This window comes from Suncus etruscus, chromosome 7 (assembly GCF_024139225.1).
Source record: "Suncus etruscus isolate mSunEtr1 chromosome 7, mSunEtr1.pri.cur, whole genome shotgun sequence".
Taxonomy (NCBI): domain Eukaryota; kingdom Metazoa; phylum Chordata; class Mammalia; order Eulipotyphla; family Soricidae; genus Suncus; species Suncus etruscus.
The window spans coordinates 50,368,471-50,388,447 of NC_064854.1; the positions used below are offsets into that span (position 1 = coordinate 50,368,471).

General features: G+C 39.6%; 1 protein-coding gene across 1 annotated transcript; it reads left to right on the forward strand.

The window, feature by feature from the left end:
• The first annotated feature begins 8,225 nt into the window (after positions 1–8,225).
• On the forward strand, positions 8,226–18,559 carry AGT (angiotensinogen). Its single transcript, XM_049776516.1, has 4 exons — positions 8,226–9,097; positions 12,770–13,037; positions 17,061–17,205; positions 17,919–18,559. Exons 1-4 carry the CDS (start codon positions 8,275–8,277, stop codon positions 18,108–18,110), a joined length of 1,428 nt encoding a protein of 475 aa, XP_049632473.1. The 5' UTR covers positions 8,226–8,274; the 3' UTR covers positions 18,111–18,559.
• Positions 18,560–19,977: the final 1,418 nt, after the last annotated feature.

The following is a 19,977-nucleotide window of genomic DNA, read 5'->3' on the forward strand; positions in this document are numbered from 1 at the left end:
GAAGGTCCAGCTCATGACATGAAGCTCACCACAAAGGGTTATTAGTGCTGTTAGAGAAATAACTACATTGAGAACTATCCTAACAATGTGAATGAATGAGGGAAGTAGAAAACCTGTCTAGGATACAGGTGGGTGGGGTGGGGAAGAGGGAAATTTGGGACATTGGTGATGGGAATGTTGCACTGGTGAAGGGGGGGTGTTTATTACGTGACTGAAACCAAACTACAATCATATTTTATTTTATTGGTTTTTGGGTCACACACGGCAGTGCTCAGGGGTTACTCCTGGCTCTAGGCTCAAAAATCGCTCCTGGCCGGCTCAGGGGACCATATGGGATGCCGCGATTCGAACCATCAACCTTCTGCATGAAAGGCAAAGGCCTTACCTCCATGCTATCTCTCCAGCCCTTAAAATCATATTTTAATCAAGATGTTTAAATGAAGATATTCAGGAGTAATCCCTGAGTGCTGAGTCAGCTAGGTGCGTTCTCTAAAATAAAAGAATTTTGTCAGCCCTTATATTATCTCCCTGTGCCTTTTTCTTGATGTTTCTTTCATTAAAAAGAGAGAAAGGGGTTAGGGAAAGGTTAGCAATATTGTGGAAAGATATTATCTTGGTAGACTTTAGTTATTTTAGCCACTCATGACCAAAAATGGGACTAAATATCATCTTTCATTTGTACGATAATATTTTTACGCACAGTAAAAAACGATCCTTGATAAATATAATAAAAGTCACCTAGTCATTATCTTCAAGGTGAAGACATTTTCTATGCATTTGTTTCTGGAATATGTCATTATTTTAAGTTTTTACTGGGCAATTTTGAGAGTTGAAAAACAAAAGCACCAGGCAAAGAAAGTTATTTATACTTGTTATTTTTTTTTATTGGTGTAAAAGAGTAGTGCTAAATTAAACAAAGTAAAAAAAACTTACAAAAACATAAGTAAGGACAACTCTGGGAAAAGTCTGTTAAATCCAGTTTGTTAGAAATCTAGAACTGGGCCCGGAGAGATAGCACAGCGGTGTTTGCCTTGCAAGCAGCCGATTCAGGACCAAAGGTGGTTGGTTTGAATCCCGGTTCCCATATGGTCCCCTGTGCCTGCCAGGAGCTATTTCTGAGCACACAGCCAGGAGTAACCCTGAGCACCGCCGGGTGTGACCCAAAAACCAAAAAAAAAAAAAAAAAAAAAAAAAAAAAGAAATCTAGAACTGAATATCCTTGCAAAAACTTCAAGAACATAGCAATATTTGTTTTTAATGAGAAGTGCAGTTTCATTTAATGAAATCTTTCCCAAAGTTTGGGACCTCTGACTCAGAGTATAGAGTTCCAGTTCTACATAACCAGTATATTTCCTAACTGCAGTTTTCTGGAGAGTTCTTTGAATAGTTGACCCAGTAGGAAAGATTAAATCCTCTTATTTTCCAATAGAGAAAATATTAGGAAATACCCATAATTTTATATTTTTATGGCCAATCTATTAGTACTTGGTCACTAGTGTGTTCCAAATAAATATTGTATTTGCCTCCCTCTCTGTTGCCATTGATATGCATTTTTTCTTGAATATATTTAGTTAGATTTTTCTTTTTTATTTAAAAACTGTTATTACAAAAGTTGTTCATAATTGGGTTTCAGTCTTACAATGTATGCCACATTTCATCCATGAATGTTTCCCACCACCAGTGTTCCTGGTTTTCCTCCCACCCACCTGCCTCTTGGGCAGGCATTTTGCACCTCTCTCTCTTCCACTTCTTTTTCCATTTTGGACACTGTGGTTTTTACTATTGTTAATGAAGAGATATTGTACATATTACTTTATTACCATCCAACACCCAGTTATATTCCCTAGTCATCTGTTTCATTTATCATTGTCATAGTAGTCCCTTATTTGCCCTAGCTGCACTGCTCCACTATTTGTGCCAAGCTTCTTACCATGAATTGGTCCTCCTGACCCTCTTCTCTATTGTCTCTGGATATTATTACCACACTATCTTTTTTTTCTTATATCCCATAAATGAGTGAGATTATGTCTATCCCTTTCTCTCATTATATTCATTCATGTATAAGCAAATTTTATAACTTAATTTTTCCTAAAGGCTGCATAGTATTTCATTGTGCAGATGTACTACAGTTTCTTTTTCAGCCACTCATTTGTTCTTTGGCACTTGGCACTTGGCACTTCTTTGGCACTTGGGTTGTTTCCAGATTCTGGCTATTATAAATAGTGCTGTGATGAACATAGGAGTATAAAGGGCATCTTGTATTGTGTTTTTGTGTACATTTTTGTGTATATTTCTAGAAGTGGTAGAGCTGGATTATATGGAAGCTCAATTTCCAGTGTTTTGAGGAATATCAATATTGTTTTCCAAAACAGCTGGACAAATCGGCATTCCCAGAAGCAGCAAAAGAGAGTCCCTTTCTCCCCACATCTGTGCCAGCACTAGTTTTTTTTGTTCTTTGTAATGTCTCTGTGATGTAAGATAATACCTCATTGTTGTTCCTATTTGCATATCCTTGATGATTAGTGATATGGAGCATATTTTTCATGTACATTTTAGCTATCTGTATTTCTTCTGTGGGAACGTCTTTATTTCTTTCCCCAGTTGAGATCGACCAGTTCCTTGTATATCTTAGATATTAAACCCTTATCAGATGAGTATTGAGTGAAGAGTTTCTCCCATTCTATGGATAGTCTTTGTGTCGTAGTCATTATTTCCTTTGAGGTGCAAAACTTTTCAGTTTAATATGTCTCTATTAAAAGAAAAGTTTTCTGCATCTTCTATGCCCAATGAATTAATTATTTAAGCTTTGATTCAAATGATACTACTTTCTGATAAATTGTTCCTTCCCACGCTCTGAAAGCATTTGGTTGGTGCCTTTCCATTTGGCTGTGCTACTGTTGCTAACAGTCTCCGCAACTCCATTCCAAATGTTCTAGAAGACACTTGTGCTCCATTGTGTGTTTCTTCCAATACTTGTCAGAGGGCCTGGCAAGGAGAAGTGACTAATGGCATTTTGAACAATGGATCCCTCAAGGCCACAGGGTCATATCTCACCCACAGGCTGCCTGAGCACTGCTTTTCTTTCTACCTGCCTGGCCAACAAATGTAAGCACACCCCAGGGAGTTTGAGAAAGAAGATTTGAGAAGCTTGTCTGAGACCACTATGCCAGGGACAGAGAGAAATCGCACAACTTAGTGGGGCCAGTTATATAATAACCAGGACTTCGGCTCTGGTAAACTTTAGTAAATGTGTAACTTGTCTGTGTATCAGCTCATTCTGTTTAGCAGGGAAAGGAGCATTGATTTTCTTCACTTCCTGGAAGAAGTCCCAGACTGAGTGTGATTCCAGGCAAACCCTGTATGCTGGCCCACTCCCCACAGTCAGGTCAAATGATGCAACACCCCTTTTTCAACCCCCTTGTCACAGAATGCTCTGGGAACATTTCCATCCCCACCCCTCAGATATAAATAGGGCCTCTGAGGAGGCCAAGGAAAGAAGCCATCCTAGTCTTAGAAACTAAAGCAGAAGAGGTAAGTGAAACAGAACCTCTTTTCACATCCCATACTTTTCCTCATCCTCTTCTGTCTTAGAATGTTAGGAGAGCTTGTGGAAAGGTAGATAAAAGCCTCTCATTGCAAGGTGGAGGCTAAATAGCACAAGGAATTAGTAGCCAGAGGACAAGGGTAATATAAATGCTAAAATCTCAAATCCCTTTTCTCTTCTGTGATGCCAAACAGGGGCTCTCAGCCCCACTCTGTATATCATCAGTTCCCCTCAATAAGATTGGTTCTCCTGGAGTGGGCTTAAAAGTAGAATCCGGATGGTCAAGAGTGCAATGGGTCTTCTTCCTAGCTATAGGTGACAAGATCACCTTATTTTGTAGAAAGTAGAGTTGGGGTCAGGGATAGTGGGAAGACTCAGCTACTACAGTCCTATATCCCCAAAAGACTCAAGGATGTAATCTGTGTTTTTCTATATCTTTCTTGAGGTCCTCATGGTTTTGAGCTCAAGGCTCAAAATCTGTATAGAAATCAAGCTCATCACCTTGCCTCTATCTGTTTCAGTTGTTCCCCCATAAAAATGGGTTTAATAACAATTCCTGGATTTCCATGCTATTGAATTACAGTATAAAGTTAAAGAGGAAACTAAGATAGCATCAAATTTTTCTCTAAATTTCAAGATAAGCTACATAGCCTAATCTAACTATTTTTAGATGTACTACAAATGGGTATATAATTTTTGATACATAGTTTTATTTCTAAATAAAAGACTTTGAAAAATTTCTGAGCTCTTTAATTCTGCAAAATACGGTTGATCAACTCATGTTACAACTAGTTTTTCCTACTTAAAAGCAATTACTTAGGGGCTGGGCAATAGTACAGGGCAAGTATATAGCCAACCTGGGTCTGATCTTCGGCATCTTATGTGAATCCCCAAGTAGTTCCATAACTAATTCTTGAGTGCTGAATCAATAGAAACTCCTGGGTGTTTCCCCAAAACCAAAAAATCTAATTACTTAGTTATGAGCTCATTCTCTTATTTTGTTAACACAAATGTGTTAACATAACAAGAACCCTGTTCTCTTGGCACTTGCAAGTGAGAAGAAATCAACAGAATAATAATGACTAGATACATAAACTTGTACAGGGTTACAAGGTCATCACTGTAAAGCAAAAAGTAAAGTAGAGCAGGTTAAGAGCCTTTAGAGGGCCAAGTGTGGCATGGTGAAATATAGTCTTACTGAAGACTCAGCAGGAAAGGAGGGAACTAGATTAGAAGAGGTGCTATATGAAAAGTACCAAACAGAGCTGGCAATGATAAGTACTGAAATGAGTGCTATCTGTCATCTTTACCATTACTAGTAAGCAACAGGACTGTAAAAGTAGAACACACAGAATGAGACAGATAAGAAAGGGAGATCAGGAAGGGGTGATGTAGGATACAAGAAGAAGGAAGGTATCAAAGGCCCACCTGCCTGGAGCACTGCTTTATCCTCAGGACTGCTACCTGTGTCAGAGAACTAAAACTAGAGAAGTAAATCACAACTGAAAGCAAACCACAACCTTGGCCTGGAAGTTACTTGTAGCCAGGGAAAGCTGTAAAGCACAGAAAGAGGCTCTATTTTCCAGCATGGCTACAAACTGGGGACATGTTATATACTGTTTCTGTAGTATTTCTTCTTTACACAGTGTTTTACAATTTATTCTGGTGATTTCACTTTTACTGGTCTTTTATATAAGTCATAATTGGCCATTTAAGGCCTATAAAAAGGAGGGGCACTATATATTCCATTTCCTCATGTTGCATTGATTTTATGAGAACAGTGGACTGAGTAAAATACATAAAGAGATGGATGAGATGCTAGATGAAGGTTAGAAGTCAAATTTTGAAATTTAATGACAATTGTAGATCAAAACACAAAATTTAGTTAAGATAAATGTTGGCATAGTGGACTTACAGGCCAAAATCAACACATTAAGGTGACCTTAAATCAGTGTTGACATACTGCAGCTCCATTAAGGGTCACTCCAATTCTGGAAAGGCAGGAGAATTAATGTATAGGTGTAGGAAAGTTAAGGAATACCTTAACTGTACAACTCTTCACAAGAACAAGTGAGATATAATATAAATTACTTGATCAGATGAATCCATGAATCCATTCATCCTCTCCATTAAGAAGTGTTAGGCAGGGCCCGGAGAGATAGCACAGCGGCGTTTGCCTTGCAAGCAGCCGATCCAGGACCAAAGGTGGTTGGTTCAAATCCCGGTGTCCCATATGGTCCCCCGTGCCTGCCAGGAGCTATTTCTGAGCAGACAGCCAGGAGTAAACCCTGAGCATCGCCAGGTGTGGCCCAAAAACCAAAAAAAAAAAAAAAAAAGAAGTGTTAGGCAATGCTGTTACAGACCTATTTCAATACCTCTCTCCCAGAATCTCAGGATCTCAGTCTATTTCTACGTGCTTATTGATAGTATGATAAGTTACAGTAGAATCACCAGACTCTAGTGCAGTGCTTCTTAAAATGGGCACCTTAGGGATGCAAAAATAATTCAGGGAAGTTAGAGTGTTTATGACTAATGCAGAGCTGTAATTATTTCTTTTTTATTTTAGTATAATAATTAGAAAAACATTTGTGAGTAGTTATATATTGTATAAATTACTTACCAGTTAGAGAGTAAGAGAAATATTTTCTGGTTGATACTACACAGCAAGATCTTTTTGGTATTGCCATCATTAAAAGCTAATATTAGACAGATTTATAACTCTTTGCTTTGGCTTTTCATTCCAGACTGATCTACCATCTACCCTGAGCCACAATAAAAAACTTATGTTGGGATCAGAAATGGCTCTCTAGAAAAATTTTATAGTGATAAGATTGTGAGCATATTAATTCACTAGGCAGCCTTAACAAGTTTTTTAGATTGGGTGACTTAATCCATGGACATTTCTTTCTTTTCTTTTTCTTTTTTTTTTTCTTTTTTTTTTTTGGTTTTTGGGTCACACCAGGCAGTGCTCAGGGGTTATTCCTGGCTCCAGGCTCAGAAATTGCTCCTGGCAGGCACGGGGGACCATATGGGACGCCGGGATTCGAACCGATGACCTCCTGCATGAAAGGCAAACGCTTTACCTCCATGCTATCTCTCCGGCCCCCTTTTCTTTTTCTTATTTTTTTTTGTTTGTTTTGGGCAGCGTTCAGGGGTTACTCCTGGCTCTAAGCTCAAAAATCGCCCCTGGCAGGCTCAGGGGATCATATGGTATGCTGGGGATTGAATCCGGATCTGTCCTGGGTCTGCCACGTACAAGGCAAACACACTACCGCTGTGCTATCGCCCCAACATTTATTTCTTGAAAAATTTGGAAGGAGGATGTTCAAGGCCAAAGTATGGGTGCGTTAACTTCTTCAAAGTTTCTCTCATTGACTTGTAGATGACTATTTTCTTCCCGTGTTTTCACAGGCTTGACCCATTATATATATGCATCCTAGTCTATCCTTCTATAAAAGACTGAATATATGCCAATCCTAGCAGTCTTATTTAATTTAAATTATCTTTTGTTTTGCTTTGTATTGGTTTATGGGCCACACCCGGTGACGCTCAGGGGTTACTCCTGGTTGTGAGCTCAGAAATGGCTCCTGGCTCACGGGACCATATGGGACGCCAGGAGATCGAACCAAAGGTCCATCATAGATCAGCTACGTTCAAGGCAAATGTTCTACCGCTGTGCTATAAAACTCTGGTCCCTAAATTATCTTTTAAAAGACCCATTCTAGGAGTGGGAAAAATAATACAGGGGGTAAAACATTTGTTATGCATACAACCAACCCCAGTTTGATCTCTGGCACTATATATGGTCCCCTAAATACTTACAGGATTGCTTCTTGATATAGAACCAGGAATAAGACCTGAGCATAGCCAGGTGTGGCCCACAAACAAAATAATATAATAATAATAATAATGATAATAATAATAACCTCAAAGTCCAGATAATAGTATAGGTGATAAAGCATATGAAGTGCATCTGGCCAATTCCAATATTACCAACTTACTGGATAAAAAATATTCAAGTCTCCCAAGCACTGTTGGGAATTCTCCTTCCAAACCTCCAAATATAAATATAGATAAGATACTATAAGATACTGGGGAGTTAAGATATTGGGGGAGTTAAGACTTCTACATGTGCACTTTTTTTCATAAAAAACCAATATCATCGCTCAGATTTTTGAAATGTAAATCAAGGTATATCACATTCTGGAATAGCCTGCATTCCAGCTCAGGGTATATAAAATTTCTCTCTTTCCTCTCATATTTTATAAATAAAATCATTTTACTTGAAATAAATAAACAAAAATAAGTCATGTAATTGTTGAAAAAATCATGTCAGTGGTGAACATAGGCAATATCCTTAGTCACCCATGCTTTTGAAGAAATGAGTTTAAAATATTTTGTGAAACAATTTTGCTCATCATTTTACTTGATTTTATAAGAAGTTATATATTTTAAATATGAAATGTTTTAATAGCAAGACATTTCCATTATAAAAATATCATTAAAAGAGAATAAGATCAAACCCCAAAATAAAATTCTTCAGAAGAATAAACATAACACCTAAAGTGTAAATATATTTCCTACAGAGCTCTGGTTGAGTTTCTCCTGGGTTAAATGGTCACAAAAATATTGGAATAACTAAAAGTTTGGTTTAAAGAACCTTAGCAATAACGTTTTACTTTTTATTAAATGGTATTTCAGGTTACAGAACCAAGTGCTTTCTCTTTGAAATGACTTCTAATATGAATCTGAGAGTCACTGTGCTTTGTCTCTTGGCCTTGACTGACTTAGCCACTGGTGACCGGGTGTACATACACCCCTTCCACCTCCTTGTCTACAGCAAGAGCAGTTGCGACCAACTGGAGAAATCCAATGTAGAAAAGCAAAATGACCCAACCTTCACACCTGCTCCAATTCAGGCCAAAACATCCCCCATGGATGAAAAAGCCCTTCAAGAACAGCTGATGTTGGCCATTAAGAAACTAGAGGCAGAAGACAAGATGAGAGCTGCAGAAGTTGGGATGTTGCTCAACTTCATGGGATTCCGCATGTATAGACTGCTGAGTGAGAAATGGAGCTCTGGCAATGGGGCTATCCTTTCACCTGTGACAGTCTTTGGAACATTGGCCTCTTTCTACTTAGGAGCTTTGGATCCTACAGCCAGCAGACTTCAGGCGTTTCTGGGTGTCCCTGGGGAAGGTCAGGACTGCATGTCCCGACTGGATGGTCACAAGGTCCTCTCTGCTCTACAGACCATCCAAGGCCTTCTGGTTGCGCAGGATGGCACTAACAGCCAGAACAGGCTGCTTTTATCCACCGTAGTGGGTCTGTTCATAGCTCCTGGCCTGCACCTGAAGCAGCCATTTATTCAGGGCCTGGCACTTCTCACCCCAGTCACTTTCCCACGCTCTTTAGACTTGTCCACAGACCCAAATCTTGCTGCTGAGAAGATTAACAGGTTTATGCAGGCTGTAACAGGATGGAAAATGAACTCCTTGACAGGAATTGCCCCTGAAAGCAACCTTGTTTTCAACACCTATGTTCACTTTCAAGGTAAGGCAAACGAGAAGGTGAGCTTTGTGACAGAAGGTGGCAGTTCTCTGTTTTTCAATGATCTCAAGGGCCAAGAATTTAGCTGATCTTAACAGAAATAAATATAGGAGACAGGTAATGTGATATTTCCCAGGAATAACCATCAGAACGGTGAAAATAAACCCTTACAGAGCTCTTTGTATCAGCATTGGTTCAGTATATACACTTGCTTCCCTATTGTGTACTAGCCCCTATGGTTCATCATTGTGTTTTCTTTATTTAATCTTCTTTTGATATGATAAAGAGGTCTTGATTACTTTTTCAGGTTAATTAAATAAAGACTCAGAGAAATAACAATAAAAGCGTCCAAGATGGTACAGACCTTGCAGAAGAACTTGTGAGGAAAGTGTCCAAGGGTCATGGGAATCCAGCTTGTACTTTCTGCCCTGAGACTAACTCTATGTTAAACAGGAATAAGTTTTTATCCCTTTGGAAGATCAAAGTATCCTATGGCTTGATAAGGTCACCATAGGGAGCCAGGGTATAGCAGGTAGGGCACTTGCCTTACACATGGCTGACCATGGTTTGATTCCTGCATCCCACAAAGTACTCAGAGCCTGACAGAAATAATTCTTGAGTGCAGAGCCAGGAATAACTCCTGAGCAATGCTGAATGTGCCACCCCCTAAAAATAAAAAAAGAAAAGGTTTCTCAACCATGAAAAATAATAAATTTGTTTTCTTAAAGTACTTTTATCTTAGAAAAGATTAATATAAAAAATCCTACTATACAGATTTATTCAATAGTTTGACAGCCTTAAAATGACTGAATAAGAAAAATGAGTATGTTCTAGACCCTGTTAACTTATTTAAGTTTGATGGTAATATGATGCCTGTTATCACCACCCATGGCCACAAAACCATGGTGTACTCAGAAGGTGCTTTGGAACTCAGGCCTCAGAGAAGTGAAGGAAATTGAAAAGCAGGTGACAATACTGACATCAAACAAGTAGAGAAGAGTTGTAGTGAATAGGAAGAGCAAAGATATGAGCAAAAATGTGGAACGGTTTATCAGTATCTTAGAATAAGAGAATAAGACCAGAGCAGAAAGGGATAGAAATACATGTCAGGTCCTGAGATATAGACTGAATATGACATTGGCAATGTTGGAATTAGTGAATAGGTGCTTGCATAGACAAGGCTTCTCTGTTCAAAGGTCATTCATGTAGCCTTCTTTGTATGGACTGGAGGCAGGGACAATCATTAGAAGATTATGCAATTAAATAGGCAAACCGAAAGGCAGGCTAAAGTACTAGCTCTAAAAATTGGCTGTGCAGTGTGAAGGCGAGCATGTGAATGACATTATTAAAATCTAATTTGCAACCTTTATGGGGCAGAGATAAGAAACCAAGCAATCACAAAGAACAGCAGAGATAGGACACAGATTTCTGTGATCATACTCTTTGAATACAGGATGGGATGATGAATCTGTTATTGCTCAGGTCTCAACATGGACAGTATACAAGAATAGAGTTCAGTGCAGGAGTCACTCAGCTAGGGGAAACCAAACCTGTGAATGACAAAATAGAGTCTGTGAGCTCCCCGGATAATTCACTGAAACATTTGTACTCCCTCCAAATAAAAAGGTGAAGAGTCATGAGTGTCAAAAATAGGGCTTCATTTCAGAAAAGTGCCTGCCCATAGAATTCACTTGTTAAAGATGTACCAGAAGGAGGAAAGAGACATGGAAAAAGTAAACCACACTAAGAACAAATAAATATCAACATTTTATCCTATTTACCTTGCTTCCTAACCTTTCCTTACTTCATCAGATATACACAACACCTTCCTGTTCACCACAATTTGTCCATGTTTTTTAAGATTAGTTGGCTATCTCAAAAGTTCCAACTACCTATAAGCAATAGTGACCCTTGTTTAAATGTATGTTTTTCTACGTAACAAAGACAGGTATTGAAGAGTCAATGAGAATCAGATTTCTCTTTTCTCAAAATGGCTATCCCGGAATGAAGGGTTGGTTCTGGCAGTTTCCAGGACATCACTTAACTTCATCCTAATGGTTCTCCTAATCTCAAGGTGAGAACAAGAAGTATTCTTGAACAGAGAGTGAGGGACAGCCACCTCCAGACAGATATTCATGTATTTGGAGGCAGCATCCTGTTTTATTTTTTAATGAGAAGTAATACTTCCTTGCCCAACTCTACAATCTCAATAGCCTCGTTCTAGGTCCATAGGCCAACCTGGAAGACCCCATGAAGTTTGAAGTTTCTTCTGGTGCCTTTGGGAAGTATGGTTGTCCACCATTATTAGTGTAGATACGAGGACAAGGAAAAGCACTGCTTTGTACAGGACACAGAGAGCACAGCCAGTTCATCTTACTTCAACTAAGGATCTTGTTCTTATTTTTGGAGGTTTCTGGTTCAGCAAAACAGGAACCCTGACTCTTCTTTGATGGAATGATTCTCAGAGGTGGAGGTGATAGAACCAGGGATAGGAACACACATGGCCAGCACTCTCATCCTCCTGGCCTCGTGAGTCTCTGTCCTTTTCCTCTAACCCAATTTTACTCAGACTCTCCAGTGCCAGACCTCTCTCTAATAACATGCCACAATTCACCATACTGTACCGTAACAATCACTAAATGAGATTTTGAAGATGAGAGGTCTACAGATGGAGGGAGATGTTCTTAAGGAGCAGTCACTCGGAAAGAATGCATGTGTGAGTGTCTTAACAGATTTTGCTCAAATTTCATAGGACATTACTGTTCTGCTCCCAACTGGTAGGATAAGAAACAGCCAGACCAAAGGTTCATTTAATGTCTTCTCAAATGCACTAGTCACAACCAGGTCATGTATCTGTCCCTAGCAGGAAGAGGAACAGGGAAAGTGAGAATACAGTCATTGCATAAGAAGTATGATCTACACTAAGTTCTCCATACACAAGAGAGATAGTAGAATTACTATCAGTTAGTCATCTGTTGCAGTTGGTAAGGTGTGCAAATTAATAAGTGAAAGCACATGAGAGAGTTTTAAGGCAGTGAAAAAGCTTTGATTGTTAGCATTATGGATTTGTGCCCCAAATCAGAATGTACACTAATGAGTGAAAATTACTGTGAATTATGAACTATGATATGTCAATTTAGAGGTTTGATTGTCACAGGTTTACCACTCTGGGGATGGGAATACCATTCTATAAGTAATGGAGGATAGTGGATGTGGTAGATGGGAGGGAGTAGAACATACATGGGAGATATCTGTACCTTATGTTAACTTTGTTTAAAAGTGATATAAAACTAAACAAAGGAGAGCCTGAAGGGTCACAGGTTTCCAACAAGAGCAGATCTGGTTGTGTTTCTGGTCAGTTGCGGCTGTGATGAGTTCTTTAAGCTCTCTAGCTTTGGGACATTTAGTGAACTAAAATAGTTAGATTGTTTAGAAGGAGACTTGATAGAAATTCAGAGTTCTTAAGTAATAGGGAAAAAATTGAATTGTGGCCTGAGGTGTACTGGGAAAAGTTGAGTAGGTACAATTTTTTTAAAATTGGGGAAGATGTGTACTGGTCTATGCTGATACTCTTAGAACAAGTTTTGCCCTTTGCTATGTATTCACCCTTCACTGAACCCAGACGTGCCCCAGCCTCTGAAGACTCTTCTTATCTCTTTTTGGCCCACCCTCTAGGAAAGATGAAGGGGTTCTCCTTATTGACCGAGCTCCAGGATTTCTGGGTAGACAACACCACCTCAGTGGCAGTCCCCATGCTCTCAGGCACAGGCATTTTTCAACACTTGGATGATGCTCAGAATAACCTGTCGATGACACGTGTGCCTCTCAGTGAGAACACCTGCCTGTTGCTGATCCAACCCTACTGCCCTTCTGACATGAAGAAGATAGAGGCCCTCATTTTTCAGCATGACTTCCTAGCAGGGATGAAGAATCTGGCTCCTCGGTATGTTTCCCAAGAAACCATTTGAATCCCCTGCAATGTGTGGGCTGTGCAAATTCTGCTTAGGGTGGGAGAGGTCCCTAATGCACTCATGTGTGTTTTGGCCTAAGGAAATGACACGGTGTCACCCATATTCAGGGCACACCTGTTCCCGAGAAGAAGGCCTAGGAACTCACTTATCATCTCTCCATTCATCTATTGAGTATTTGGTTTTTTGGTCTCTGTCTGTATTCAGGAGAGGTAAAGTAGAGGAGAAATCATGCTTTTCCCTCTGCTTACAATTTGCAACAGTTTGAAGACCAGAGCCATGCTTTTTCCCCCTCATTTTTACATTTTAAAATTTAATTAAAAACAATTATTTACAAAGGTATAGCTGAGTTTTAGGCATGCAAAATTTCAACACCAATCGCACTACCAATGTCAACTTTCCTCCACTCATCCTCTCATGTTCCTTCCTGTTCTCCCTACTCCCATCCCACTTGACACCTTGACAGGTACATTTCAAAGTTTGGTGATTGTAGTTTAGATCTCATATTTTCAGTGAGTTTTGAAATATAATCATACCTCTCTCACGCACCAATATGTCCAAGGTCCCTTACTCTGTTACCCTCCTATTTCCCTTTCTCATCTTCTTGCTCCCCACCCCCTCAATTTATTGCCTTCTCTGTCCTTGTTTTCTAATTTATAATCCTTGGTCAAGGCTGATCTAGGCAAACTCCCTTTACTACATTACATCTTTTTATCCAGTTCTAAATATCATAAATAAGTGATATTCTGTATTGGCCCTAGCTTATTTGCCCCAACATGATACTCTCCTTTCTTCAACTTAGTTGCAGAAAATTGCATAATTTTATCACTTCCTGTAGTTTCATAACATTCAATTATGTATATACTATATGTTTATAATTCATTCATCTGTAACTGAACACCTAGGTTGATCACATATTTAGCTATTGTACCAAGCACTGCAATGAAGCTATAATGTGCACATATTCTTTTTAATGAATGTTTTACTTTTTCCTGGAGGTAGATGTTTAAAAATGGGATTTCTGGTTTCTATGGCAGTTCTATATTTACTACGAAATCTCTATACCATTTTCCACAGGGGTTGAACCAGAAAACATCCCCATTAGCAGTTCCCTATTTATTGTGTCCCTTCCCACCAAAACAGTGGATTTTTGGATATGAGTCATTTTCATCGGTGTGAGGTGATATCTCATTATCATCTTGGTTTATATTTTTCTAATGCTAAATAACCCTGAGCAGTGTGTGTGTGTGTGTGTGTGTGTGTGTGTGTGTGTGTGTGTTTTGGATTTTTGATCACACCTGGCAGCACTCAGGGGTTACTCCTGGCTCTATGCTCAGAAATCACTCCTAGCAGGCTCAGGGGACCATATGGGATGCTGGAATTCTGCATGCAAGGCAAACTCCTTAGCTCCATGCTATCTTTCCAGCCCCTATGAGCACTTTTTTTTTGGGGGGGGGGCCACACCCGGCGATGCTCCTGTCTATCTGCTCAGAAATAGCTCCTGGCAGGCACAGGGGACCATATGGGACGCTGGGATTCGAACCAACCACCTTAGGTCCTGGATCGGCTGCTTGAAAGGCAAACGCCACTGTGCTATCTCTCCAGTCCCAGTGAGCTCTTTTTGATGTGTTTACTGTCCATTCATCTATCTTATGAGAAGTGTCTGTTCATTTTCTTTTTGCATTTTGATAGGGTTAATTATTTTGTTTACATTTGTGAGTACTTTGTATATTCTGGATATCAATCCTTTATCCGATGTGTTTAATATAAATATCTTCTCCATTCAGTTATCTGTCATTTAGTTTTAGCCTGGTTTTCCTCACCTTACAGAAGCTCTTTAAAGTAATGTAGACCCATTTGTTTATTTTTGCAAATAGTACATATCTTTGTATTATTGTTGTACCATTTGTATGTTAAAATGGAACATATCATTATCCTCATCTTAGAGGATACTTTTTGGCACTATCCCATACGCATACTTACCTATGACATTCAAAGGACTTTTGGGAGGCAGTTTCCCACTGGAGTGAGCCCCCCAAGAGGAATCTGTCAAAGGGGACAGAAGTTTCTCAAAGTGCTTTGAACTTTGAATTTCTTAGTATGCAGGAGAGTCACTGACTAATCAGTTCTATTGTAGTGGGAATAAACCACTTCACCTCCACTGAGGCATTAGACTTACATATATATTGGACCTACAGCATAAGGTTCAGAAATTTTAATTGAAGTTGTCACTAATGGGTAAGGATAACAAAATGAAAACAGTTATTTTATATATATATATATATATATATATATATATATATATATATAAAATATTTATTTAAGGGGCCAGAGCAGTGGCACTAGAGGTAAAGCATCTGCCTTGCCAGCACTAGCATAGGACTGACCTCGGTTCGATCCCCTGGTGTCCCATATGGTCTCCTCAAGCCAGGAGCGATTTCTGAGTGCATAGCCAGGAGTAACCCCTGAGCATCAATGGGTGTGGCCCAAAACAACAAAAACAAAAACAAAATATTTATTTAAGCACCATGACTACAAGCATGATTGTAGCTGGGTTTCAGTGATAAACATAATATCCCCCTTCACCAGTGCAACATTCCCATCACCAATGCTTCCCCCACCTTCCCCACCCCTGCCTGTATTTGAGGCAGGCATTGAACCCAGTAATTAGTTAGTGATTAGTTAGTAATTAGTTAGTAGTTAGTAATTTTTATTTTATTAAACATACAAAATACATTGAAATTTACTATTTGAAGGATTCTTTTATGTGTAAGGTAAATGCTTTTGTAGTGTGGCCACCATTCAGCTCCAGAAACTCGATCATCACAAATAGAAACTCCCTTTAAAACCCTAAATTTCATTCTCTAAACCCTATCTCCCAAAGTACTTTCTGTAATTACAAGTTGACTTCTCTAAATACCTTAAAGAAGTTTATTCACCTGGTAGTTTTCCTTTTGTGACCGGTTTATTTCTTCAGAGTTCACTCATGTTTTAGCATATATCATAATTTTCTTCCTTTATAAGGCTTAATACCACTTAGTGTATGTGTGAGCCATAGTTTGTTGGTCTGTTAATCTGTCCATGGATCATCTTCACCTTAGGGTGCGTGAATAATGCTTTTATGGATTCAGGAATGCTTTCAACTCCCTAAATGCTTAAAACAAATATCAATTCACTATAAAAATATACCTAAGATGCAAAGGTTTCTACGTTGTAACAAGATCTGACTAACATACCCTGCATAGAATCTGACATTGTGCATTCCTTTTCCCATCTCATTTTTACTCCAGGAGGCTCTCTGTGAAGAGCACCATTGAAAGATAGTAATGATTTCTTTTATGGTACAATACTTAAAATTATTTTAGTAGTATATCTTCCAAGTGGCTTACATAAATACAACATAAAAATAACAACAAAAAGACAACTCATCCTCAGTTTCTTAGAGACAACAACTATTCCTCTCATTTTTAAGGACAAAATATTTTTGGTTTACTGATTTGGTTTTGATTTTGGGACCATACCACACCAAAGTGTTTTGCATGGGGCCAGAGAGATAGCATGGAGGTAAGGTGTTTGCCTTTCATGCAGGAGGTTATTGGTTCAAATCCTGGCGTCCCATATGGTCCTCCGTGCCTGCCAGGAGCAATTTCTGAGCCTGGAGCCAGGAATAACCCCTGAGCACTGCTGGGTGTGACCCAAAAACCATAAAAAAAAAAGTGTCTTGCTGTCACTCTCAGGAGACTATAGATTGCTGAAGATTAAACCCAGCTGTGATTCTTCTTCCAAAGTATGTGCTGTAGCCCATAGAGAATTGTTTTAATTGGATTTGCTTCTGAAATTTTTCTCAAGACAAATTGGGGAAGGGGAAGATATTCTCCTCTTCAAAGACACATGATACCTGATTTCATCTTTGGTTCCCCCTTCCATGATGTTGTCCTTAATAAATGATTTGATTTTCCTTTCCCCAAACAAACATCTCAACTGTGTCATCTCTACAGGGTTATCCACCTGACCTTGCCACAGGTGGTGCTGAGAGGATCCTATGATCTGCAGGAACTGCTTTCTCAGGCCAAGTTGCCTACCCTGCTGGGACCTGAGACAAATCTTGGCAAAATCAGTGATACTAAACTCAGAGTTGGAAAGGTACATTGTTGGGTTGGGAGACGGCAGAATTTAGGATTATGAACGTCTGTACTTGGCATGGTCTGTGTATTTACTGGAGGTGACTCAGACAAAGTCTCAGGGAGTAAAGGGGATAGGTAAAAGGGTGAGAGCCCAGGGTGGAAGAAAGAGGGCAATGTTTTGTGTTTTTCGTTCTCCAGGAACAAGTGAAGTGAGCAAAGTTTTTCCATTAGATGTTAAATGGCTCTGACCTAAACTGCCAGCCCTCCTAGATCCTAAGCAGAATTGAGAGGAGGGCCTGAGAGTAAGTGGCCCCAGGTTCAGTGGCCTCAATCAAACTTTAGTAGTCAGGGTATGCTACTGTACCTCTCCCGAGATGCTCTAGGCATTATACTAAGTCTGGGGAGGAGAAGGGAAGAGGTATAGCATTGTCCTAGCCCCAGGGATCATCTTGGGATAGGTACCCTCTGCTAAATTACCAGGTTTTTCACCAAGCATTTTGTAGATAAGAGGGCTCAAAAGCACTCAGGTGGATTTTAGAAACCTGTTAGGGATTGCCACTGTGCAAGTTTGGCCAAGTGAGAGTGGTTGAGGGGCATGAATATCTTTGGGTAGTGTGTGTGGGTATGTGTGCATGCACAATTAGCCAGGGCAGGTGGCGGGATTTCCAGGTTGGTAGCAGCCCAGCAAGCTATTTAGCATGATCCTGTGACCCAGTACTTGTTACTTTGCAGGTACAGAATGACCTTCTTTTTGAACTAAAAGCAGATGAGAGTGAACAAACCTCAGAGAATGCTCAGCACCTGGAAGGGCAAGAGTCGCTGGAGGTGACCCTCAACACCCCATTCTTGTTTGCCCTTTACGAGATTGAGACTACTGCCCTACACTTCCTGGGACGTGTGACCAACCCACTGAATATGGTGTGAGGTTTCTGCTGGATGGATTTGGTGGCATTGTCAGGCTGGTAAAGCAAGGTGGGCCTTTCAACGTTTCTCCAAATGAATCCATATGGAGCTGGAAAAAAGGCACACCATATCCGTGAATGTGAAGTTTAATATAATGTGCAGCAGACCCTGAGGTCTCAAGAGCCTTAGGAAATCCTGGGGCAGACAGGGCCAGGATTTCACATAGAACTACTATTCAAAAAAATATATTGTTTAGTTTGCAGCTGTTTATGAGATCTAGAATTGCCTCCTTTTAAATTGAGAACTAAAATAATTAAAAAAAATTTAAATGCACTTTCCCTTGCTTGAATTAATATGTCATTTATTGCCTGTACATATAGTCTCCACAGGTTCCTGGATTTGTTAGAATATACTGTCTTGCTGACTTATCATTGTGCTACTAATAAATGTCTTGTAACAACAGGCAAGAACATTGTACTTTTTTCCTTAGCAGCATAACAGTTAATTGTCACTGACTATACAGTAAAGTAAAGCAGGTTTGCCACAATTGTTTTTTTGGGTTTGGGGTTTTTGTTGTTGTTGTTATTGTTTATCTGGGCCACACCCAGTGAAGCTCAGGGGCTATTTCTGGCTATGCACTCAGAAATCACACCTGGCTTGGGGGACCATATGGAATGCTGGGGGATCGAACCAAGGTTTGTCCTAGGCTAGCGCCTGCAAAGCAAGTGCCCTACTGCTTGTGCCTCCACTCCAGCCCAATACACAATTATTTTTGTTTTGTTTTTCTCATCCTATAACAAAATGACATTGCACTATATGGCTTATTCTAAGACTTCTATATCTGAAATTTAGCTGACAAGCATATATCAAAAGTCTTGTAAGGATTTTGCAGCTTATTTTGGATGTAATTTCTATGCAAGATGTGGAGTTTGGAGAAGTTGCAGATGAAGTGATTTTCCAGATGCTACATTCTTAATTAGCAGTTATAGGCAAGCAGACAAGCATGTGTGCTAGGCTCTGTACCCTTATACACTGAGAAAGAAAATAAAGTCAGGTCCTTGTTCCATTCTGGGAGCACAGGAAAGAATTGTTGCTTATATTGTTCCCTGGGAGCAGAAGACATATTGAGATTTTAGGATGAGCATTCACGTGTTCTTTTTATACCTATTGAGTGCCTCTATTTCCCCTCAAGGGATTAGTTCCCACACTACATCTCCTTGGGCACAAGTGGGAAGGTTCATACCATTTGTTGATGACAGTGAAGAAGCTCACTTGTATAGATCTTGTATAGATGCAGCCATTTCTCTTCATTCCATAAATAATAAAAGAACTAAGTAAGCAGTTTTATGTGTTACTGTTGATAATAGTGATGAGTACATATAATATGGAAGGAAGTAAAAAGTATTAGGGTGGGGGGTTAAGAATGATTTGGGCATTAGTAAAATTTTTCCTGTATTTTTCATCCTTCTAAGCACTGTTGTCTGTATTCTGCTTGCATTATAATTGTCCCTTTCCAGGCCATATCTCTTGTTCCACTGGGCCATCCTACCTATGCCTGGGGGAGGGTTTGGGAAGTGGCATCAAATCTTGCTGTGTGGATTGGTGGGAGATACACTTTACTGACATAAAGCATGTATCAGCAACAATTGCCATCAGATGTCAGCCTCTCCCAATCACACGCCCAAGTGCTACTCTCAGCTTTAGAATTTTAGCTTCAATGTCAAGGGGGGATAGCTGGTTCTTCCTGGCTACATGGATGATTGGTCTGGTGAATTTTATGAATGACACAAGGTACACAACATGGCAGGACTGGTACTTAGGAGTATGAATTCCAGCGACTGACATACTCGACATGAAGCCCATCTTCACTGTTGATGAATCCAAAGCA